Raw genomic sequence first — 25,358 nt, forward strand, 5'->3', positions numbered from 1 at the left:
AACTTGCCGTTAGAGAGAGAGAGAGAGAGATGAGCTGAAAGAGATGGTGGAATGTCTTGGGAATGAGATGAGAAGTATGAAAGATGAGATTAGGCGAATGGAAGAGATGAATGCAAGGTGAATGCGAGTAGGAGTGAGAGAGAATTATGGGAATGATAGAAGATTAGAGAATAGGAGCAGTAGAGAGAGAGAAGTATGGGAATGAATGAAGAGGAGAGAATAGAAACAGTGGAAGAAAGGAAAGGAGAGAGAGTTATCTGAAAAATACAAGAAGAGAGAATGGAAACAGATAGACAGAGAGAGAGAGAGAGAGAGTGAGAAGAATTCGAGGGAGTGTTGGAACCAACAGTCTGGAGAGATTGCTATTTTTCTGAATGAGTTGGTGTGTCAATGCAGGGAAACTAGAATTCCCAGTGTGGATGTTAGCAGGGATGGCTTCTTGTGAGAATGGGTGCTTGGAGAAAGGGGGACGATATCAGGTAACACTGAGTCCAGTGGGTTCTGGAGGAGATAATGATAGGTATAGAAGCAGTGACATTTTTATGCTTTATACTAATGCCGGGAGTCTCCAGAATAAAGGCGATGAATTACTGGCATTCATAGCATTAGCCTGGCCAAAGATTATTGGTGTCTCTGAGTCATGGTTGATGGAAGATGATATAATAACAGAAATAGAAGTAGCAGGGTACAGCATTTTTTGGCAGGATAGGAAGGGAAAACTTGGTAGTGGAGTACTGCTTATGATAAGTGATGACTTATCATAAGTCATCACTTATCCTGTAAGAGTAGAGGCTTTGGAAGGCAGTGACACTAATGGCTTTGAAAGCATATGACATGAGGTAGAGGTGGGCAAGACAGGATATTTGGTGAGGTGTTGCTACAAGCCAAGGAGCACAGGTGATTGTTATGGGAGATTTTAATTGCAGCAGAATAAGCTGGGAAGAGGAAAAAATGCATGTAGTAATAAGGGAATGGAATTTCTAGAATTCTTGAGGGACAAATGTCTTAGGCAACATATAATAGAGGGGAAAAAGAGGCTCAAGAGTTTTGGATTTCGTCATAGCATTAGAAGAGCTGATAATAACTGAGATGACATCTCTCCCCTCAGTTGGAGAGAGTGACCATGTGGTTTTGACTTGGAAGATGAATACACATGCAGGAGTATTATCACAGAAAAGGGAATGTATATGGAATTATAAGGCAGGTGATTATAATAGTCTTAGTTCTTTCTTTTAGTGCTGCACAGTGATCAGCATTCATTTTAGCAATTATGCACTTTACAACCATGTTATAAATAACTCTTTTATCTGTTTTTACCAGCCTACAATAAAACTGTAACCATTCCTAACATTAAAGGGACATCAGATAAAATAAACAGAATACTTCAAAAATACAACCTCAAAGCCACCTTTAAACCTCCTGCAAAATTAAAAAGCTTACTTAACTCATCCAAAGACCCACTCCCTCCGCTGGCTCACCCTGGAGTATACCGTATTTATTGCACCTGTAACATACCATATATAGGGGAAACAGGATGCACGATTCCTATCAGACAAAAAGAACATAAATGACACATTAAATATAATAACTATGGTGAAGCTGGCCTTTCTGATCATGCTCTGAACACCTTATATAGAATTGAATGGAAAAGCACTAGTTGTTTACATCACACCAAAACATGGTATGAATGCAAATTTAAGGAAGCCTGTTAGATTATTATCAACCACCCCAATCTGAACAATAATGATTGTCTAAAAATCCCAAACATATGGAAGGCACATATTCGACCCACGGAACCTTCCTCTCTAAGAGTAACTATAAACAGGATTGTAGATAATCCAGGATCCTAAATCAAAAATAACAATTGCAATGCTAAAAAATAGGACATAATTGTTACTGAAAGAAAACTATCTATAAGAAAGAATGTTTGCTCATGTTATCATAAATAGAATTTAGCTTGATGTAGTTTCTAAATAATTAATTCATTTGAATTTTTTTTTTTTTTCACTGGAGGTCATGCTAATAGAATAACCTGTGATCAAATCATTGTTTCTCTACCTTACTGTATGTAATGCAACTCAACTTGTCCTGTATATTTGTATATGCTCCAGATGATGATCTTAACCACACTACCGGCCAGGATGTATATATACATCCACATTACCATGGATGCAAAGTGCATATTAAAATTGTAATACCATTGATATAATATTGAAATATATGATGGATATCATATAACCACTGGTAAGGTGGTTAATATGAAGATCGAAACGTTGGGAAATTAAAAGAGTTATTTATAACATGGTTGTAAAGTCCATAATTTCTAAAATGAATAATAGTCTTAGTTATCAACTTGAGACAGTTCCATGGTGGGAGGAATTGGAAGGGTGAGATATCATTAGTGCTTGGGAAATTGTGAAGGAATATTTGTTAGCAGCAATAGTAAGCTGTATTCTACAAGTGAAGAAGAAAACACAATTTAGTGTAAAGTGGATGACAAACAATATCAAACAGAACTGCTGGTGAAAATGAGATTATGGAAGAGATATAAGGAAAGGGGTGCAGAGAAGGTGCATGAGGAATATAAGACTCAGGCCAGGAGAGTGACTAGTATGGTGAGGAAGGCAAAACTGGAATATGAGAAGAGATTGGCATTAAAATCCAAAGAAAATCCTAGGGAATTTTTTAGCTATGTGGCGAGTAGGAGAAGAAATGATTGCTGAAGAATGACAATGTGGGATCAAAATGGGAATAGAGTGACTGATGCAGAGGACATAGTGGAATTGTTCAATGAACACTTTATTGGAGTATTTCAACCTGGAGAAATACGTTTTAATACTAGAGGGATAGGGCAGGTTCGAGGTTTAGAGGTGCAAGAGGAGAGTGTGTTCCAAATACTGAGTACTCTGGATGTCACTAAAGCTGGGGAACTGGATGATATTTCACCATGGGTTTTGAGAGAATGTGATAAAGAACTGAGAGCTCTGTTGACCTGACTTTTTAATGAAAGTCTGACTATGGGAAAGGTACCCAGGGAATGGAAGGAAGGTAAGATAGTGCTATTGCATAAGGGTGGTAGCAGACTGGAAGTGTCTAATTATAGGCCAGTTTGTGTGTGTCATCAGTAGTTGTTAAGGTCTTGGAGAAATTGGTGAGGGACCATTTACAGCTTTGGGCAGATGAGGGTAATGTTCTCTGTGAGAATCAACATAGATTTGTTAAGGGGCACTCTTGCTATACTCTGATTGCCTTTTATAATAAAGTGACAAGAGCAGTTGATGAGGGAAAGGCATATACTTTGATTTTTTTTTTTTGATTTTGCAAAGGTGTCACATGATAAGGTGATACTTCAGTTGCAGCACATGGGTTTAGATGTCGGGTTAGTCAACTGGGTTCAGAATTGGCTGTCTGATAGGTATACTATAAATTAAAGATTCCAAGAAATTATATTCTTGGTTTAATCCTTTGTTCAAGTGTAAGCAAACAAAGTTTGTGCCTGAAGCAACTTCAGGACTGGGCAACTTGTATATAGAGTCTAATGACTTCACATCACTTGCCTTAGTTTCTCATAATACAAAGCACATATCCTTTCAGACATGTATAATGCTATGCATTATGGGAAAGGTCACTACACAGACTGGTTTTGACCTTTATTGAGGTTTCCATGCACTGTTCAGAAATTTTCATGCAAGTGAGTGCATTTTTGATCTTCTGTGAGCAAGCATGGCACCCATCTTGTGCGAAGCTTTTTCATTTGCAATTCTTCAATCAAAATATATCCTACACATTCTTTTGAAATGCCTATAGTATCAGCAATTTCACTCACTTTGACTAGCTGGTCATCCAATACCATATCGTGCACTTAATCAATGATTTCTGGTGTTGTTACACTTTTTGGACATCCTTCACGTGGCTCATCTTCAAGGCTGGTACGGCCACGTTTAAACTTGGCAGCCCATTTCTTAATTGTCAGAAATGAAGGAGAAGAGTACCCATAAACAATTATGAACTTTGAATGAATTTCTTTTGCCATTAAACTTTCTTTTACAAAGAATTTTATAGCCGCATGATACTCAATTGTATCCATTTCAAGGGGTACTGAGAACACTTTTGCTTCAGACAGCTTATAAAACAAACTACTTCATAAAATGACTTGCAATTTCACATGGATGCTTACGACATATATACCAGCTTAGAAAAAAAAAATCTTGCTGATAGTGTTGCCATCTATGGTCAAGAACGTTTCAGACCACCCTCGTACAATGAAACCAGAATCTCTTTATTTCTATAAGTCAGTCCTTCACATCATTCTCAGAATTGATTGTTGTCCTCACAATTTTGGCAATATGTCCTATAAATTTTAGATTCATATTCATCACCCCAAGATCTCTTATTTCCTCCACCTCTAACAATTTATCACTACCTAGAGTAAATTCTACATCCCATCTTTGCTTTCCAAATTTTTAACCTTACATTTCGCAACATTGAAGCAGTTTAAGGCATGGTCGGATGAGCTTCCTGTGGAATAGTGTGTACTTCCACGATGAATCTCTGACTCTGTGGAAGTCAGATGTTAATAATGATAATATCACCCATCCATTAAGTCACCATTATCATTTTTAAATTTCTTCTTTATATATATTTTTCTGTAATATTATATATATATATATTTTTATTTTTTTTATTTTTTTTTAACTTGATGAAATATACATTGGAAGATGGGCAACAAAAAGACTATTTACATATTATAAGAATATATATTACACAGAAAAAAAAAATTTTTCCTTTCAGATATAGAATAGAAAGGAGACAAAAGATACATGAATTGTAGAGAGGATTTATGTTTTTGGTAAAAGAGTCCACATTACAGTTCAGTATCACTCTTAATTATCTTTCAGTTGAATGGTATTGTTATCGGCAATTCAGAACAGGGTGCCATTTGGATTCCACTCTATGAATTTTGTGCCAGTTCTTGTTTCTTTGTAATAAACAAGTTCCAGTGAAAGCCTGCTTTGTAGTTTCCGACGCAGGCTGCACATGAGGATTTGTGCCAATTCAGTGATGTGTGGGTGCTGGTTATTTCTTGTGTGCTTAAAGTAGAAGCTGTAGATAACGGCCTTAGTGCAGATGAAGAGGAAATTGCATATTCTGTATCTGTTCTCTTCTCTATGAGGTTAGCAGGAGTTGGCAAGATGTTATGCCATAGCCTCCACTGTATGTCAGAATCTGGTTTGGCATGCCTCGATTTATATGGAAGATCTCACTGAAAACTGGGAACTCTTCAAACTGAGACTAGGAACATTCAAACTGGAAACGTCACATCTACAAAGCATGTGCAGCTTTGTAGATGTGACGGTTAAGGATGAATACAGGAAGGAAGGAGTTGGAGGCACTGACATGAGGAAGTGGTATATTTTCTTGTAGTTGTAGGGAAGAATTGGAAGTGAGGCTTCAGATGATGCAAGATGAAAGGTGGGCTCCCTGCAGTTTCTAGAAGGAATACGGATTCTCTGAGGTGTAGCGATATCTAGGAAGGCTTTTATAATTGCAGCTTGCATCTGTTGATATTGCTTTTCAATTTTTGGGTTTTTCAATGGGGGGCATGTGAGTGCTTTCCACTTAAGGGTCTGGGGCAGGAGGTCCCCCTGTGATTCTTATTCCTGCCCAGTTCCATGAAGGGAAAAGAAAGGTTTGGCAGTTGTGAGACTTATTTTCTGTTCGAAAACAGTGGTTCTGTTAGTACAGCTTACTCTGTTGATCCTGTCAGTGTGTGTGTGTGTGATGAAGTTCGGTAGTTTTCCACCACTGTAGAGCATCTTTGTAAAAATGAAGTAGTTTAGGAAGTGGTGGAACAGAACTAGCCATTCGGAGGATTGTGGAAAGTGTAAGTCCTCTGGAGGATGATTTCATGAATTGTAGGTGGTTACATAAGCATGATTGGACTGAAGTGGCTTTAGGAGGAACATTATCCTGAAGGATCTAATCTTGTTTTCAAGAGAAATCAGGCCTTGATCTTTCTTATTGAGTGGCTTGAGAGTTCAGAGTATGTTGTCCAGTTAGTTTTGTTCCAGAGGAAATGGTTGTCTCTTTTGAATGTGATGGAGAAAGTCTTCAGGGGCGGGGGGGGGTGTCAGTATGTATATCACGGCCATCTGGTTGATTATTAGAACTCTTTCTCTAAGTGAAGACATTGAACAAATGTTGTTCCATTTTCCTAGCATCTGTTTAAATTGATTGTGCAGTTGTGGTTCAGTGTATTATATATTTTGGTGTTGCCAAGGTGTACACTTAAGTATATTGTCCTTCGTTTGACCAGATACATTCAATCGAAGAAGCAGTTCTAGCCTTCCATCTGCCTGACCAAAGGCCAGTGGTGTTTACAGAATTTAATTTGGTCCCTGAGGCTTGTGCATATAATCTGTGTACTTCGTCGTTTACTGCCGTTTCTTCGTCATTACGGATTATTATGGTGAGTGATGTCATCGGCATATACTGATTGTTGGAAGTTTTTTTCACTTGGTTATATTATAAATTAAAGATACCAAAAACTTATATACTTGGTTTAATGCTTTATTCAAGTGTCAGCAAACAAATTTGTGCCCAAAGTATTTTCAGGATTGGGGCAACTCGTACAAGGAAGCTAAGACTTCACATGAACTTGCCTTAGTATCCCATAATGCAAAGCACATTTCCTTGCAGACATATATAATGCTATCCATTATGGGTCACTGCCCAGACTGGTTTCGACCTTTATTGAGGTCTCTTTAGTGTGAACCAGACCCAGAGGGGATACTAAGGTTGAAGTAATGCAGTAGTCATATTTTCATATAGGAGTTGCCAAAAGCTGTCACACCTTATTATTAAATTACTTTGGATTAGTGAAAATTAATTTATAGCATATGCTAATAGGCTTATTTTTAGATGTGGTTCTATTATGCTGGTTCATTTGGAGATCATGGTGTCGTGTACTCTTTTTAAGAAAGGTTCTGTGGCCAGTGTGTATAATTTTCCCGAGAACAAACATCCTTGCTTGATCCCTTGAAAGTATGGCGAAGTGTGGGTGTGCCTGTTGTTGATTTTTTAAACCGAAAAGTGCATTTCTGTATAGTAATTGGACTGTTTCAATAATGAGAGGACCATAGCCAAATGCTTTTAGGACTTCATAGAGGTACTTGTGTTCTACTCTGTCACAAGCCTTCTGATCAAGGCTGATAAGTGCTAGGTTTTCATTTTGGTTGTTTGCGATGTGGATGAGATCTCTTATTAGATGGAGGTTATTATGTATCGATCTTCCTGGAACAGAATAAGTTTGATGTTGGCTTTAGTTGGTTTGCAATGACTTTGGAAATGATTTTGCAATCTGTATTGATTAGTGAGATTGGATCCCACTTTCGGATGTCTGTGTGGTCTCCCTTCTTTGGTTTCAATTGTGCTACTTAGGTCACAACGGATTGTGGGAGGTAGACTTCTTGCAGTGTTTTAAGGAGAAGTGATCCGAGTTGATTCCAGAAGACTTGGAAAAACTGTATTTTGAGACCATCAAGGCTGGGAGATTTGTTCTTTGGCAAGGCTTTGCATTCAGTTTTCAGTTCATCCAGAGTGATTGGGTTTTCTAAGTGGTTCTGATCTGTTGCAGAGATTCTTTTTGTTTCTTTCAGTATTTCATGAATGGTGTGGAAGGATGTTCCTGTAGAGCTGTATGCATTATTGTAGTATTTTGGAAGTGATTTTACTTGGATCTCCTGTGATGCTGCTGCCATCTTGACGTCTAATAGCAGAGATGCAGTTTGCTGCCTAGTATTTTTTTTTCCAAAGAGAAAAAATATTTTGTGGGTGCATCTGAAAGATTTATTGGAGGGCTGAATGATATTCAGAGCTTTCTTCTGGGAGATACTGGAGCTGTTCTTCAAGTTGTTGGATGCTGATGTTCCTCTGTTGATTTTTCTGGTGACTGTAGATCTGCATAAAGGATTTTATTTGTGATTTTAGGTAGGACCACCATGTTTTCATTGGTTCTTTTGAGTGAGGGAGGCTAGTTATTAAAGCCTCAATGTTTATTATATAATCTGAATTTTTCAGGGGGGGGATTTGGAGATGTAGCATCTGTCCAGACATACTTGGTAGAGAGGCCTATTAGTTGCTGCAATTGTTGACCTCCCTTTTGTAGAACCTCTTATTTTCTAGATAAATTGTTTGAAGTTTGTTTATTAATGAGCTATGATGTTCAGCACATTGAAGTCTGACTTTTTCTTGGTCAAGGGTGCAGTTAAAGTCTCCAGCTATTATGACATGTACTTGGTAAATACTAGAAAGATGGTTTTGAATGAAGTCAAGATTTGTGATGCCAGAGCATCCTGCTGTGGTATGTAGATATTGAATACATGTAGGATATTATGGTTGGGCGCTTTTATGTGAGCATACAAGGCCTATCCTGGTATATCTGTAATCACTTTTGTAGGGAGATTGATGATGTACACCCAAGCTAACCCCTGCTCCATGATGTTCTTGAATTGCAGAGTGATGTAGATCATAAGACCACTCCACCCATTTTCTAGATAAATTGGATGTGGAGTCGATATTTGTTTCTTGCAGAAGTATTAGGTCTATATGATATGTATGTACCTGCTCAAAGACTATTGTATGGCATAAAGCAGAGGCACACATCCTCTTGCATTGAGAGTAAAAAGACTCAGCGACATTATGTTTATGAAAGTTTGATTGTAAGTTGAATCTAATATTAGTCCTGGTATTGTGTTTGCAGCCCATTAATTAGGTAGTAGATTACTCCTGTTAACCTCTGCTCTGCTCATTCTACATTTCAGTTTCGAGTGTAGATCCTGAAGTTGAGATATTAGTTCCCGGAATTTTTGTCGAGTATATTTATGGGCTATAGTTAAGTTTGTGAGGGGAGCCTCGCACTTTTTGTATGAAGGATGATAGCTGCTTCATGGTTATGGGACCCACAGTGTGGGGAAGTTCCCTCTCAGCTTCTTCCTCTTCCAAGTCATCATGTGGAAGTACAATTTCCTCATCATCTGGGAACTCTGTTCCTCCTTGGCTGGCTGCAGATGATGAAAGGCCATTCTGAGTAGTTTCTTCTGTCGAATGAAGTTCTTAATTAGTGGGAACCTGGGTTGGTGATTCTGGTTGTTGTGTCTAGGGATTGCTTATAATTAGTTTATCCTGGTCATCTCTGTTATGAGGGTCCATGTTTTCATGCTGTTTGTTAAGTGTTGTGTGCTTTGAGACTTTGTTATCAGAGCTTTGGATCTCATCACTTGGCGGGCATTCAAGAGCGACGTGAACCTTGTCTTTTCCAGTTCGAGATTTTCTTGGCTCTGAAATTCATAATGGGGAGAGGATTTTCAGTTTACTTTTTCTTGTGCTTTGATTTTCTTCATGTATGATGTTATTCAGTTTCACTGGTTTGCTATTCTGGGCTGGGATATCTGTTGATGAATCATTAGAAACATGGGGACAGCATTTCCTAATGTGACCCTCTTCATGACAGAAGAAGCAGCATTATGACGAGAAATATAAGTAGAAAGTGTAGGTAATTCCATTTATGTCCATGTTGATTAACTTTGGCAGGTGGTGTAGTATGTCGTTGTTTGGAAAGTGCAAAAATAACAATTCCATTTTCTCTGGAAATGACGTTGGTAACAGTGGTAGTTATTTTTGTGTTAATTGGTCTACTGCTGGCTCATGTGGCATTCGCATGTGAGATCAGTGTTTTGGGGGTATGATAGTATATTTCCATTAGATAAGATATTAGCATAAGATTTTGAATTGACTGACATGTTTTCCATGTCTATAGCTTCTGTGAACTTTGCTCTTCCTTCCAGATCTGACGTCATGGGGGGGGGTCTTTGTTTTGCTGTCAGTCGTAGTACATGAATGTGCAGTTGCTATGGTAGGTCATCCTTCACCAGCGATAGCTGCAGGTGAGGAATCCAGCTAGTGAAGGTGAGGAGAAAGGAATTATGGTGTTGAAGTTAAAGATAGATAGGAATTAATACAGCAGGAAATGGAAACTCTCATAAATCACTTATCATTACACTTATGCATACAACTGTTATGAGTGGATAGCTCTCAGACTGGAGAATATATCTACATAAAAATGCAAGTCTTCTTTGCAGAAAAACATATAAAAGGTGGAAAAAGGCAGGAGCAATATGAACTCACATGCAACACCCCTTGGCCACCTAGCAGCAATATTTTTTTATGTTTCACTTGATAATATATACATTGGATGATAGGAAACAAAAAGGACTATTTACATATTATAAGAATGTATATTACAGAGAAAAAAGGATTTTCTTTTTCAATATACAATAGAAATGAGGCAAAAGTTACATGAGTGGTAGACAGAATTTGTCTTTTTAGTAAGAGTCAATATTACAGTTCAGTATCACTTTTAGTTATTTTTTAGCTGAAGTATATCATCATTGGTAATCCAGAAAGGGTACCAGTTGGATTCTCACTCCTCTATGAATTTCATTACAGATCTTGTTTCTTTGTAATAATCAAATTCCAGTGAAAGCCTGCTTTGTAATTTCTGATGTAGGCTACACATCAGAGTTTGTTTTAATTCAGTGATGGATGGGCATTGGTTAATTCTTGTGTGCTTAAGGTAGAAACTGTAAATGATGCAGATGAAGAGGAAATTTTATACTCTGTGTCTATTCAGAAGTGTAAATTTTATACTTCTGTACTTAAATTCCAGTTGTCTTCTTGGCTGTGTGTGTAGTTACAGCTGCCAGAAGCAGTATTCAGGGTGATCGCTTTGTTTGCAGGACAGGTTAGATATGTGTGTTTCAAGATACATGAAACATCGCAGAATAGACACAGATCCAATTCTTTAAGTTGAAATTTGTAGAGCTTAGCAGGAGTTGGCAAGATGTTATGCCATAGCCTCCACTGTATGTCAAAATCTGGTTTGGCACACCTCGATTTATATGGAAGATCTCACTGAAAACTGGATGGTATGTGCAGCTTTGTAGATGAGAGTGTTAAGGATGAATACATGAAGGAGGGATTTGGACTCACTGACATGAGGAAGTGGTATATTTTCTTGTAGTTGCAGGGAAGAATTGGAAGTGAGGCTTCAGATAATGCAAGACGAAAGTTGTGTTCCCCTGCAGTTTCTAGAAGGAATACGGATTCCCTGAGGTGTGGCGATATCTGGGAAGGCTTTTATAATTGAGCTTGCATCTGTCGATATTGCTTTTCAATTTTTGGGTTTTTGAATGGTAGGCATGTGAGTGTTTTCCACTTTAGGATCTGGGTCAGGAGGTCCCCTGTGATTCTTATTCCTACCCAGTTCCATGTAGGGAAAAGAAAGATTTGGCCAGTTGTGAGACTCATGTTTCTGTTCGAAAACAGTGGTTCTATTAGTACAGCTGACTCTGTTGATCCTTCACTGTGTGTGATGAAGTTCAGTAGTTTTCCACCACTGTAGAGCATCTTTGTAAAAATGAAGTAGTTTAAGAGGTGGTGGCACAGAACTGGACTGAAGTGTCTTTAGGAGGAACATTATCCTGAATGATGTAATCTTGTTTTCAAGAGAAATCAGGCTTTGATCTTCCTTACTGAGTGGCATGCAGAGTTCAACGTATGTTGTCCAGTTAGTTTTGTTCTAGAGGAAATGTTTGGTTGCCTTTTGAACATGATGGAGAAAGTCTTCGGAGGGGGGGGGGGGGTGCAGTATTTTGAGGCTATGCCATAGCACACTCACAGCCATCTGGTTGATTATTAAGATCAACCAGTTGATTATTAAGATCTTCCTCTAAGTGAAGATGTTGAACAAATGCTGTTCCATTTTCCTAGTACTTGTTTAAATCAGTTGTGCAGCTCTGTCCAGTTCAGTGCATTATATATTTTGGTGTACACCTAAGTATGTTTGCCCCTTCATTTGACCAGGTGCATTCAATCAGAGAATCACTTCTAGCCTTCCAAGCGGAGATAGATAGATAGATATCATTCTCCTTTCTGATCATTGTCATTGTCATGACAATTGATCATTGTCATTGTCAATGAATTTGTCATTGTCACAAAATGCATGTTATTTTGTGACAATGAGAGATCCTAAAATTGCTGAGGTAATATAAGCTTATGGATCTAAGTAATATTATTTTCTCTATATTATAAAATGAACGGATCACAAGCTTTTAATTTTATATATATTAATAAAGTATTAAATATGTAATTTAGTAAATGCTGTTTAGGTGTTTTGGCAAATACTTTTCGGGAGTTTGCTAACAACCCTTCCCTAGATAGAAAATGGCTCCTATTTGATGGCCCAGTTGATGCAGTATGGATTGAAAATATGAATACTGTTCTTGATGACAATAAAAAGGTAAAAGGCATTAAGCTGTTTGCAAATTGCATATGAAATTTAAATTATTTAATTAGCTATTTTCTATTAATACCTAATATATACATAATAAATTCTAGAAATTAATAAAATTAACATTAAGTATTATTTAATAAGAAACGATTGAAAATGTATCAGTTTAAAAGATTGACATTAGAAGACCAAGTACAAATATAAATCAATAATTTGTCCATTGTTATCTATTGATGTGTAATCTAGATATTTACTGTAATGGCAGAGAATTTGATTTTGTCTTTTGAAAGGAAAATCCTTTGAAAAATATTTGGCCCAATGAATAAAAATGGTCTCTGGAGGATGAGATGCAGCCATGAGTTATATATATACACTCTATAAGTGACCGATGATATCTACTTTAATCAAGTTCAAAAAGTTCCAGTGGACATGTCATTTTTTTCATATGGAAAAGGATGGTATTCTTAAGAATATCACGAATAGCAAGATTCTTGGTAAAAGACCAAGAACAAGATGAATAGATGCTATTAGTCAAGGTAGTAACATTATATTGCAGTGTCCAGATTGGCAAAGTAAGATGATCCTCTACAAGACACTATTGGAGGTAACAAATCCAGGAGGCCAAACCTCAGTTTGGACTTTAAAACCATAGAAAGAAGAGCAAGAATTGAAATTTAATTGAAGCCTTTTATTCCCTTATAGGGAGTAAACAAAGCCTTTATACCCTATCTAGCTTTTGGAGACTGAGTGGGCAGTTCAATCTCCACCGGTAGCCAATCAGAGATAGCTGGCCCATGTCTATCACTAATTATAGCAGCCACCGCTGAAGAGGCTAGCAAACAAGTGCTGCCATCTCTTGGTACCTAATCCTAATAAGATATGTTACTGTCTGAAATAATGTGGGTACTACAGTTGATTTTCTTGAGTTTATGGGATAAAAAACCAGAGTTTCCGAGAAGGAAAACCCGCTTGCCTGTGCCAGAGATCGACTAACTCAGGAATCGGTCGAAGAAAGGCTTAGAAAAAGTTCTTCCAGTTGACGACTAGACTTGAACTTAAGTCTGACTTCGAGTGACCAAGCGCAGGTGTTCCCTCCAGGGAATCCAAAGACTCATCGAGGGAGGGCACCCACTCTACAACTGTCTCCACCACTCAATCCACCAACTACAACAAACCACAATTACCATCATCATCATCTACACCACTGCCATCTACCAATCACCATCACCACTAGTATTTTCACAGATAATCACAAACATCCATGCCCACAGCCAGATTCGAACCCGCAGCCTTTTGGCTGGAGAGCGGATATGCTAACTGCTCGGCCAACCAGGCCGCTGTGTATTGAAATTTACTACTGTGTTTAAACTGCACTTTAAACACATATACGGTATGCACTCATAAACTCTTAGAAACAATGTATTCTACTCAGCTACCACTCTCCAAGTAAGAAACTTGATCCTTACCTTGCACAAAACAGAAGGAAACTGTTAATAAAAAAATAATAAATGTAACAGATAAGCTGTTATTCATGACATATTTTTACTGTATTAACAACATCAAACAAACTATTTTACAAATAAAATAAAACATCTTTTTATAAAATAATTTGGTGTTGCTAATACCATTAAAAATAAATCATAAATAAATAAATGGAAGTTGCAGTTCATATGTGGGCTCCTTATGGGTTTCCGGAGATATTTGTCTGTTTGGCACCTGACATATCTCCAATCTGTGACTCTTCTGTATTATCTAGTACAAACCGCCTGGGTAGTGTATCAAAAACTTCTTTCTAAAAATGATCAATGCTGTAAAGAAGAGGGAAATTCAGTTAATCGAATACCCTTCTCTGTTAGGGAAGGGCAACCAATATGATAGTCAATATGCTAGGCAGTATAACTTTATCACATATTATCATATGTCTTAAGGAAATGTAACAGGGAGTTAATGGCAGTCTTAATGTACCTGTGTAACAAGAATCTTGCAACTGGGAAAGTCACGAATTGAGAGAGAGTAAGATTGTTCCACTTCACAAGTGAATAATGCAACAAATTATCTGCCAACCTGTGTCTCTGGAGTATGTGTTATTATGAATTATCATCTTGATAACAGAATCAAGATGATAATTCATAATAACAGTATTCTCTGCAGGGTGCTTAAGGGTCAGAGCTATATAATTGAGAGGAGACCTTCACATAGCCTTTAAAGGAATGCAGAGAACCGACCAAGGCTTCTGACCTAATGTCCAATCACTTTCTCATGGTGCACCCTGTTGGGTATCTACCTGGATACTGAACGAACGAGGATGGGCTGCCAATTTGGGATTTTGCCGACCAAATTGTATTCTTATTGGCTTAAACCAAAATACAAAATGATGTTACAACATGACAAAATTTCATGCCGGCTTGGGCGTCGCCCGGTTAAACAAGGTTGACCTCGTTGACCTCAGGGAACCAGGGCGAACAGTGAAAAGTCAGCTACTGGAACAAATCTGAAAATACACCCCGAAGGGGAATGGAATTTCTAGAATTCTTGAGGGACAAATGTCTTAGGCAACATGTAACAGAGGGAACAAGAGGTTCAAAAATTTTGGATTTGGTTATAGCATCAGAAGAGTTGATAATAACTGAGTTGACGTCTCTCCCACCAGTTGGAGAGAGTGACCATATGGTGTTGACTTGGAAAATGAATAGACATGCAGGAGTATCAAACAGACGGGAACTTATGTGGAATTATAAGGCAGGTGATTATAATAGTCTTAGACGTCGACTTTGGGAAGTTTCATGAATTGGAAGGCCGGGATATCACCAGTGCGTGGGAAATTGTGAAAGAATATTTGTTATCAGCAATGGTAAGTTGTATACCATGAGTGAAGAAGAGGACGCAATTTGCAGTAAAGTGGATGACAAACAATATTAAACATGAATTGCATGCGGAAAAAGAGGCTATGGAAGATATATAAGGAGACAGGTGAAGAGATGCATGAGGAATATAAGACACTGGCCAGAAGAGTGACTAGGGTGGTAAGGAAAGCAAAACTGGAATATGAGAGGAGATTGGCCCTAAGATCCAAAGAAAATCCTAGGGAATTTTTGAGCTATGTGGCCAGTAGGAGGAGAAATGACTGTGGAAGAATGATATTGTGGGATAAAAATGGGAATAGAGTGACTGATGCAGAGGACATAGTGGAATTGTTCAATGAATACTTTATTGGAGTATTTCATCCTAGAGGAGTCAGTTTTAATGCTAGAGGGATAGGACTGGTACGAGGTCTGGAGGTACAGGAGGAGAGTGTGTTTCAGATACTGAGTACTCTGGATTTCAGTAAAGCTGTGGGACTGGATGGTATTTCGCCACGAGTTTTGAGAGAATGTGCTAGGGAATTGACAGTACCTTTAACGTGGCTTTTCAATGAAAGTCTGGCTCTGGCAAAGGTGCCCAGAGAATAGAAGGAAGGTAAGATAGTGCCATTGCATAAGGGTAGTAACAGACTGGAAGTGTCTAATTATAGGCCAGTCTGTGTGTGTCATCAGTAGTTGTTAAGATCTTGGAGAAAGTAGTGAGGGACCGTATACAGCATTGGGCAGATGAGGGTAATGTTATCTGTGAGAATCAACATGGATTTGTGAAAGGTCGCTCTTGTTTTAGCAATATACTAGCCTTTTATAATAAAGTTACAAGAACATTAGATGAGGGAAAGGCATATACTGCAATTTTCTTTGACTTGGCGAAGGCATTTGACAGGGTGCCACATGATAAGCTGATATTTAAGTTGCAGCACATGGGTCTGGATGTCAGATTGGTCAACTGGATTCAGGATTGTTGTGTATGGTGGAGCAGTTTCCAGGAGGCAGAGGGTTACAAGTGGGGTCCCACAGGGCTCAGTACTAGGACCTATATTGTTTAACCTTTATATCAATGACATAGCCAGTGGATTGCAGGGGGATATTCTGTTGTTTGCGGATGATGCGAAGCTGGGAAGGATTATTAGTAATAGTGCAGATGTGGTAGCCCTGCAAGAGGATTTAAAGAAGCTAGATAGATAGGCAAATGTATGGGGGTGTCAGTTTAATGCAGCAAAATGTAAGGTCTTGAGGTTTGGGAAACATCGATGGGGTGCTGTATACTCTATGGGAGGAGTTATACTGGAGGAAGTAGGGGAGACTAGAGATCTGGGGTTGATGATTGATAGAAACCTGAAGTTTAGGGGCCATATTGCAAAGGTGGTGAAGGTAACACAGAGGATTGCTGCTATTATGAGAAGGACACTGACCTGCAGAGATAAGAGGGTTATCATTCCGTTGTATAAGTCTCTGATCAAACCACACTTGGACTATTGTTCTCAGATTTAATCCCCAGGATTTGAAGGGGATAAATTAACTGTGGAAAGGATACAAAGACGGATGACAAAGATGGTTTCAGGACTGTGCAAGGATAATTATGAGGATCGGCTGCGAGAATGTGGACTGCAGAGTTTGGTGGATAGAAGAAGGAGAGGTGATATGATTGAGACTTTTAAACTGTTGAGAGGTGGTTACAGGGTTGACACTGGGGAGTTCTCTCGCTTGGTTGATCAGCGGGAAGGAGTGATGACAAGAGGCCATCCCTGGAAGTTACGAAAGGAAACTGTGAGCAAGAGGGTAAGGAGTGGTTTCTTTGTGTGGAGGGTGGTTGAGCCGTGGAATGCATTGCCTGATGGAGTGGTGGAAGCGAGAACGGTCAGTGAGTTTAAAGAGTGGTATGATAGACTTTGTATTTCTCAGGGGGGGGGGACCTCCCCTCGATGAGTCTTGACAGACTTTATGTCTTAGGAAGGACCTCCCTCGATGAGTCTTTTGACTCCTTGGAGGCCTGAATAATAATAATAATCAACATCACCAGAGTTAAAGATCGGTACTATCAACATAAGAAGCCTGAATTGCAAAGAAATGGAGCTAGCTGAGGAATTAGATAAGTACCAGATCAACATAATAGGGGTGACTGAAACAAAAAAGACAAAAACTGGTGAGATCTTTCTGAGCAATAAATTCAAAATGTTATATTCAGGCAATGACAATCAAGGAAAAGAAGGAATAGTCATAGTATTCAACACTAAGTACGAGGCTAATCTTCTTGAATCGCAGGTAGTCTCAAGTAGAGTGATGTGGGCAAATATGAGAATGGGGAACTGGACAATGACACTTATTTGTGCCTATGGTACCACAGAAGGTTATTCTAAGATAGAAGTGGAGGAATTTTTTCATGCTTTAAAGAAAGCAACTGACACAATGAAAAAGGAAAACTTGGTTCTTGTTGGGGATCTAAATAGCTGAGTGGGAAATGATTCTCAGACACAAAAATATTTTGAGAAAATTTGGTGAAAAGAGCAAAGCTAATAATAATGGCAAATATCTGTTGGATTTCTGCTCAGGACATGGACTGGTTATTACTAATACCATTTTCCAACATAAAAATGTGCACAAATTCACATGGAGAGAAGAGCCAAGGAATAAGAAAAGTCTCATTGACTATGTTATTGTTGATAGTGATGTTTTCTCCTTGGTGCAGGACACTACAGTGTACAGAGGATTTGAAATTGGAAGTGATCATTATTTAGTCTTGAGCAGGATAAAATTGAATTTCATATTGAAAAGAATAACATGTAAGAAAGTTTTAAAGCGAATAAAAGTTGATTAGCACTCAGATGTGAACTGTATACTAAAATACACAAATATTGTTGAAGAAAAAATGAAAGAGTTTGAGAACAGCAACCAAACCTTGGAGATTCAGTGGAGGCTTGAAAAAAAACACTGCTTGATTCAGCCAGAGAGGCATGTGGTGAGGTTGTCTGCAAAGATAGAAAAATCATAACTCTATGGTGGACACAGGAAGTTAAAGAGGCAGTGAAGGAAAAGAAGAAAGCATATCAAAAGTTCCTGGCAAATAAGTCAGCTTGTGCTCTTAGAGAATACAGAGACAAATGTAAGAAAGCTAAATATTGGGTAAAACTATCTAAACAAAAGTCATGACTTTTGTTTAGATAGTTTAGAGAGGACTTGGGCAAGAACATAGAAAATAAATATCGAGAAGGTGGTAAGATATTCTGAAGGTTGTTGAAGAAGCTTAGAAATGGAGGAAAGAGTGTTGTAAAAGGAGTTAGAGATGATAAAGTTGACATGAAAACGAAAGAAAAAGATATCCTTGAAGTATGGAGTAATTACTTCGAAATATTGCTAAATGAAACAAGCAGTAATAGCACAGTGTTGAAAAACACTGAATATGCATACAGTCAGGAATACATATCCATGCTTGAAGTAGTAAAAGCCATCAAAGGCCTGAAATGTGGAAAGGCAGCAGGAGTAGATAGTATTCGGCCAGAAGTGCTGAAGTATGGTCGTATAAAAGTCTTACAGTGGCTGCACTGCATAGTTCAGAAAGCCTGGACAGAGAGATGAATTCCCGATGATTGGAGTAGAGCTCTAATTAGTACCCATATATAAAAAGGGAAATAAAACTGAATGTGAGAATTACAGAGGCATTTCATTACTGAATGTTCCTGGTAAGATATATGAGTATACTTATGAAACTGTTGAGAAGAATTGTGCAAGAAAAGATTGGTGAAGAATTTCTGAACTATGCAGTGGCTGCACTGCATAGTTCAGAAAGCCTGGACAGAGAGATGAATTCCCGATGATTGGAGTAGAGCTCTAATTAGTACCCATATATAAAAAGGGAAATAAAACTGAATGTGAGAATTACAGAGGCATTTCATTACTGAATGTTCCTGGTAAGATATATGAGTATACTTATGAAACTGTTGAGAAGAATTGTGCAAGAAAAGATTGGTGAAGAAGCTGGATTCAGGCCAAATAGAGAATGTCAGGATCAAATCTTCACTTTATAACAAATAGTTGAGAAAGCAATAATATATTTAGTTTAATCCTTTATCCAAGTGTGTGCAAGCAAAGTTTGCGCCTGAAAGTATCTTCAGGACTGGGGTAAAGTGGTACAACACCGGGCAACTCCTTGCAAAGGTGGAGCAAGCTGCCAACATCCTATCTCAGTATCTCCCATAATGCAAAACAATTCTCCTTGCGGATCTGTATAATGTTATGCATTAAGGGAAGGGCCACTACCCAGATTAGTTTCGACCTTTATTGAGGTCTCTTCAGTGGGAGCAAGGCCCTAAGTGGAGATACCAAGGTAGAAGCATTAGCACGGTCATCTCCTTCTATATCAGCTGCCCCTCCTATAAGAGTTGAGAAAGCATGGGAATATAACAAAGATCTATACTTAAGTTTTATAAATCTGGAAAAGGCATATGACAAGGTGCCAAAGAGAAGCTGTTCAATACGCTATAGTTATATGGTGTCAATGAGGCATTATATCAAGCAATACTTAGTTTTTATTTGAGTTGTAAGTCAGCAGTTAGAATTGAAGGAAGTACAGGAAGATAGTGTGAGACAGGGATGTACATTATCCTCTTCTGTTATTTCTTATCTATATGGATCACATTATGAAGGAAAGTTGTATTAAACATGATATCAAAATTGGAGATGTTAATGTCAGCTCTTTGCTTTATGCAGACGATGTTATACTTCTAAATAAATCCACTACAAGTCTGCAAGATTCTCTGACTAAATTGAATGACTGTTGTAATAGATATTGTTTGAAGGTGAGCAATAGAAAGACAAAAACAATGAAAATAGGCAGAATCGTTGAAAATGTCGACTGCGTTTTGAACGGAGAACCTGTGGAACAAGTGAAACATTTCAGCTACTTAGGCACGATTTTTAGTCAAGATGGTAAATTAAATATGGAAATAGACAACAGAATCAACAAAGCTGGTATGGTAGGAAGTCAACTGAATAAATTCATATTGAATAAGAGAGAAATTAATTGGAACACTAAATTAGCTTATACAGACAGTGTTCAAATCAATTTTAACTTATGGATCTGAGAGCTGGGTCAGAAGTAAAACACTTGACCACAGACTAGAGACCGCAGATATGAGAGTCCTGAGAAAGATTATAGGCGTGAACAGATGGCATCAATGGCAATATCATATTAAAAACGAGGATATTAGGAAAGAACTTGACTTTGTCAGCATCCAGGAATGCATTAGCAGAGCTAGTATCAGGTGGTATGGTCACTTAAATAGAATGGGCGATGTAAGATTAGCAAAACAAGTGTTCTCTGCAAGGTTGGCAGGAAAACGACCCAGAGGAAGACCAAGATATAGGTAGATTAATACTGTACAAAGTGCCTTAGACAATAGAAATATAAGATCTGATAATGTTGGAGTCTTGGCAAGTAACAGACAGATTTGGAGGAAAATTGTAAATTGGAAATTAGTAATGATGTAAATTTTTCATGTAGTACTATCATATCCTGTACACCCCTTGAGGCTACATGGCAGGAATTTGATGATGATAATGATGAATATTCTCTGTGATGCACAGAATGAGTTTGTTAAAGGGAAGTCATGTAAATTTCCTTATGTGCTGCAACAAAGTTATGATGAATTTGACAAGGGTGATGCATGTACAGTGGTATACTTAAATTTCACAAAGTTCTTTGATAAATTGCCACATGAGAAGTTGATAACCAACTTGGAATATGTGGAGTTAGATATTAGATTAGTAAAGGTGGTAGGTGATTTGCTGTCAAATAGGCATTAGGAAGTTGTGTATGGGGGACAGAGTATCCAAATGAGAAAAGTCATTAGTGGTTAGCCACAGGAACCTGTTTTGGAGTCATATTGATGACATTGGGATGTGTTTAACTGGAGAGATATGCAGCTCTTTGCAGATGATGAGAACATTAAGAACAATGGAAAGTCAAGCTGTTGTTATGGCCCTAGAGGAGCATCTGAATAGACAGTATATGTAGGAATGTCAATGAAGCTGCCAGTTCAGTTTTGACAAAATATAAGGTTTTGAAGTTTGGTAGGCAAGAATGAGAGGCAAAGTATAAAATTGGTGAGGAAATTTTGAAAGTGCTATAGCCGATGAGAGATCTGAGATTGGTGGACAGGGACCTGAAGTTTAATGTCAGATTTGTCAAGTTGACATCCTGTCTTCATAGAGTCAAAGAACTGATCATGGAAGGTCAATACTCTCTCATGCCAAAATCATCGAACTGTGCCTTGAACCCATTTACAGTTCTGCACTCACCACATTTTCAAGCAATGCACTCCTCTCACCAGTCACTCTCCATGCAAAGAACCTGCTTCTCATGTCCCTGCTCACACCCTCCTTATACAACTTCCAAGGCTAGAACCTCTGGTTCTAGCCTTAGAAGTACTGTACTCTATGAAATATCTTCTCCACATTAATCTAGCAACAACCCTTCACCAACTTATATCTCTCAATCATATCTATTATACTTATTCTATTCACAAGACTCTGTAAGTTGCATTCCCTCAATCTCTCTTATCTGACATTCCATAAACCTAATAATAATTTAATAAACAGTCTCTATACCTTCTCCAATACATTGTCCTGAGAGCTAGGTGACCAAATCTGTACACTAGTCCATATGTGGCCTGATCAAATCCATATACAGGAGAACTATAACCTCCTCTGTAATGGAACCTGTGGAGTATTCATAATTATAAATTCACGTGTATGTCACAGTAATTAAATTTTAATAATATGTAAATATTTTGTCTTAAGCAACTTAAGATATCATCAGTACAGTTATTAGAAACAATACTAGGAATTACATTCAAAAGAAGTTAGTACACATGCTTACATTGGAATCCCTCTATGCATATAGTGTTTTTGAGGACACCCTCCCCCCCAAAAAAAAAATTAATTTTGGCTGTAATTAAAATTAAATTAAAATATATCTGATAAATTTATTTTATATAATTGAGGATAATGATTTCCCAGACCTTTTGGGATAGTCAGACAGTCATTATGGTTGAGGTTGGATCTGTGATGTAAGGCTTCACCACTTTCTTTATATAAACACTCATGATTATATAAGGATCTGTGTAGCTGCATGATGCTTTTTTCATTGGATTCTGTGGTTAGGGTTTTCAACTCCATGTTGTGCAAGGATAGATTTGTGCGGTTTGATAAGAAGTATGTGGTCTTGATGTTCAGATATGCATTTACTTATAGATCTTCCTGTTTATCCGTAGTAAGACAACTTACAAGAACATGGAACTTCGCATACTCCAGGTAGCATCATAGGTGAGAGTTTGTCTTTTGAAGAAGGTAGCAAATTGTGGATCTAGTTAATTGGTTTATAGGTAGCAGCTAGTTTTGTATTTCTTCATAATTTTTGACAGATGATCTGAGATGCCCTTGATATCCCAAACAGTTTTTTCGATATGTTGCAAGTAAAAGAAAAAATGTATATGGCAGAATGATTTTAAAGAATGCCGATGGTAGGAGGTAACCGAATCAGTTGATATAGTTGAGTTAGCCACTAGAGGGCTACATGGTGTGTAGTGTTTGTGGAGAGCTCCTGAACAGACGTGTCATTTTGAGTAATAATTAGTGAATTTGCATAGTATTTACATAGTATTGTTTACTTTTCATATTTTAGAATGTCTGGGTGATTTTTGGGTGTTTTCTGAGTATTTTAAATAGTAAATTGTTAGATATCATTATCATGCCCATGGCCCCCATAAAGAGGAATACAACAAAGATGGCATCCGGGTCGCCATCTTTGTCTAAAAATTTTAATTTAAAGGATTTGATTCAGTGTACCGTTTGCAAAATGTATGCATTGAGGAGAGCGGTTGGAGTCTGGTTAAAGATAGTGGAGTGAATATGAGCAGAAAGTGTAAAGAATGTGAGGATATAAAGAGTGTTTCAAGTCGTGAGAGTGATATCATTGTTGAAAGTGAGAATCTAGAAAATAGTGATATTTGTGAGGTAGTATCAGATAGCTGTGAGAGTGGTGTTGAAAGTGAGAATGAAGGTAAACATACAGAACGAATGAATGAATTATCGGAGAATAAAAATGATGAGACTGATGCAATGAATGAGATAGCTCGGTTACGCGGAGTGATACACAGGGCAAATCGGCAGCTGGAGCATTGGCAAAAATGTTTACCGAGCGTAGTGACTGATAAATGGCAAAAGTATTCTTTTTAATAGAAAAAATAAGAGTATGATAGTGAGTGTAAACAAAATGAAAGAGCGAGTGTTGTATGGAGATTCCTTAGTAAGAGGTGTGTTAGTTGAGAGTTTAACAAAATTGTACCAACCTGGTGCGAACGTTAAGGATGTAAGCGAGTCATTTAGAATGCAAAAGCAGCAGGTGAAAGAATTGATAGTGGTAGCAGGTACAAATGATTTGAAAGGAGACAAAATGGCTATGAGTGAGGATGTGAAGGAATTGCTTGAGGTAGCAAAAGAGAAGAGTGAGAGAGTTAGGATGGAGAGTCTGTTGTCGCGGTATGACAGTGAAGAGTATAGAAGGAGGGCCATAATTGGAAATGACTTTATGCGTGAATTACGCAGGAAGAGTGGTGTGAAATTTGTGGATATGTGGAGTGAGTTCGATGGGCAAAAGGATTTATATAAGATGGATGGTTTACATTTGAATGGATTTGATGTACGGAGACATGAAAAGGTGTTGTTGAATGTAGTGGAAGTGTATGTGTAGAATCAGGGAAACTAGAGTTATTGAGGGGGGGGGAGTAGATATACGGACTTTAGAGAGACAGTTGAGTGTATGAATGTGTGTAATATGCCCAAGCAAGTATGAAAGACTACGAATCAGAATGGGGATAGTTAGTATAAGGCATCAAAATTGGGATGGGACAAATGGGCTTCTGAAATTCATGTATATTAATGCCAGAAGTATTAGGAACAAAAAGGAAGAATTTTTGACCTTGGTTGGCACTTCCAGGCCACAGGTTATTGGCATTAGTGAAATATGGCTGACAGAAGATGATATAGCTAGTGGGATTGAATGTGAGAGGTATCATGTGTTCAGGAGTGACAGGAAGAATAAATGGGGGGAGTAGTGTTATTGAAGATAGCTGATGAACTACAGCCAAGGAGAATAGAAGTGGAACTGCAGGATAGAGAAAAGAGCATATTTGAGGCTATTTGGTGTGAGATTGAAACTAGCAGAACAAAATATACAGTTGGGAGCTGCTATAGGCCAGGTGATGGAATAGATGGTGGAGATAGTATGAATAAGCAAATAGAAGAAATGAGTGGAAGGAGGGTAATTATTATGGGTGATTTCAACTATGGTAACATTGATTTCAAGGAGGAGAGAACACATTAGAGGAAGGAATTGGATTTTATGTGATATTAAGGGATAACTATCTGTGACAGCATGTAATGGAAAATACTAGGGGTCAGAGAGTGCTTGACCTAGTAATTGCATATGAGAATTTGGCTATAATGAATATGACCACGTTGTCACCAATTGGTGAGAGTGATCATAGGGTCTCGACTTGGGAGGTGGCTAAAGGTGTGGAATTTACAATTAAGACAGGGTACATGTGGAATTATCTGTGTGGTAAGTATGACAAGCTTAGGAGTTTGATTGGTCCAGTGCCATGGCATGTAAAACTGCAAGGACTAGATGTTGATAGTGCATGGGAGGCAGTTAGGAAGTGTTTGTATGAGGCAACGGCTGACTGTATACCTAAAATCCGAATAATAAATCAAGTAGGGGTTAAATGGATGAATAACACCATTAAGCTTGAGCTGCAAAAAAAAAAAAAAAGAAACAACTATGGAGGGAATTTAAGGAGAAAGGTGACCGGCACATGAATGGTATCAAGCGCAGGCCAGAAGGGTAACGAGTGTGGTAAGAAAAGCAAAAAAGGATTATGAAAGAACATTAGCCATGCAGGCTAAAGAGAATCCGAAACAGTTTTTTCGATATGTTGCAAGTAAAAGAAAAAATGTAAATGGCAGAATGATTTTAAAGAATGCCGATGGTAGGGAGGTAACCGAATCAGTTGATATAGTTGAATTACTGGGCGAGCACTTTACAAGAATATATCATCCACGTGGTGACATTGCAAGAATGAATGAACCGATAG

General features: G+C 38.0%; 1 protein-coding gene across 1 annotated transcript in view; it reads left to right on the forward strand.

Annotated features, from left to right (window-relative positions):
- The window catches only part of LOC150108079 (dynein axonemal heavy chain 3-like), a 1,881,116-nt gene that overhangs the window by 564,374 nt on the left and 1,291,384 nt on the right, over positions 1-25,358 (forward strand). The window contains exon 27 of the mRNA XM_090415945.1: positions 12,228-12,358. Coding sequence (XP_090272071.1) covers positions 12,228-12,358 — 131 coding nt within the window. The remainder of the gene's footprint in view (positions 1-12,227; positions 12,359-25,358) is intronic.

The sequence above is a fragment of the Typopeltis vanoorti genome, chromosome 3, assembly GCF_054136105.1.
Source record: "Typopeltis vanoorti isolate ZY-2024b chromosome 3, IOZ_Tvanoo_1.0, whole genome shotgun sequence".
Classification (NCBI taxonomy): Eukaryota; Metazoa; Arthropoda; class Arachnida; order Uropygi; family Thelyphonidae; genus Typopeltis; species Typopeltis vanoorti.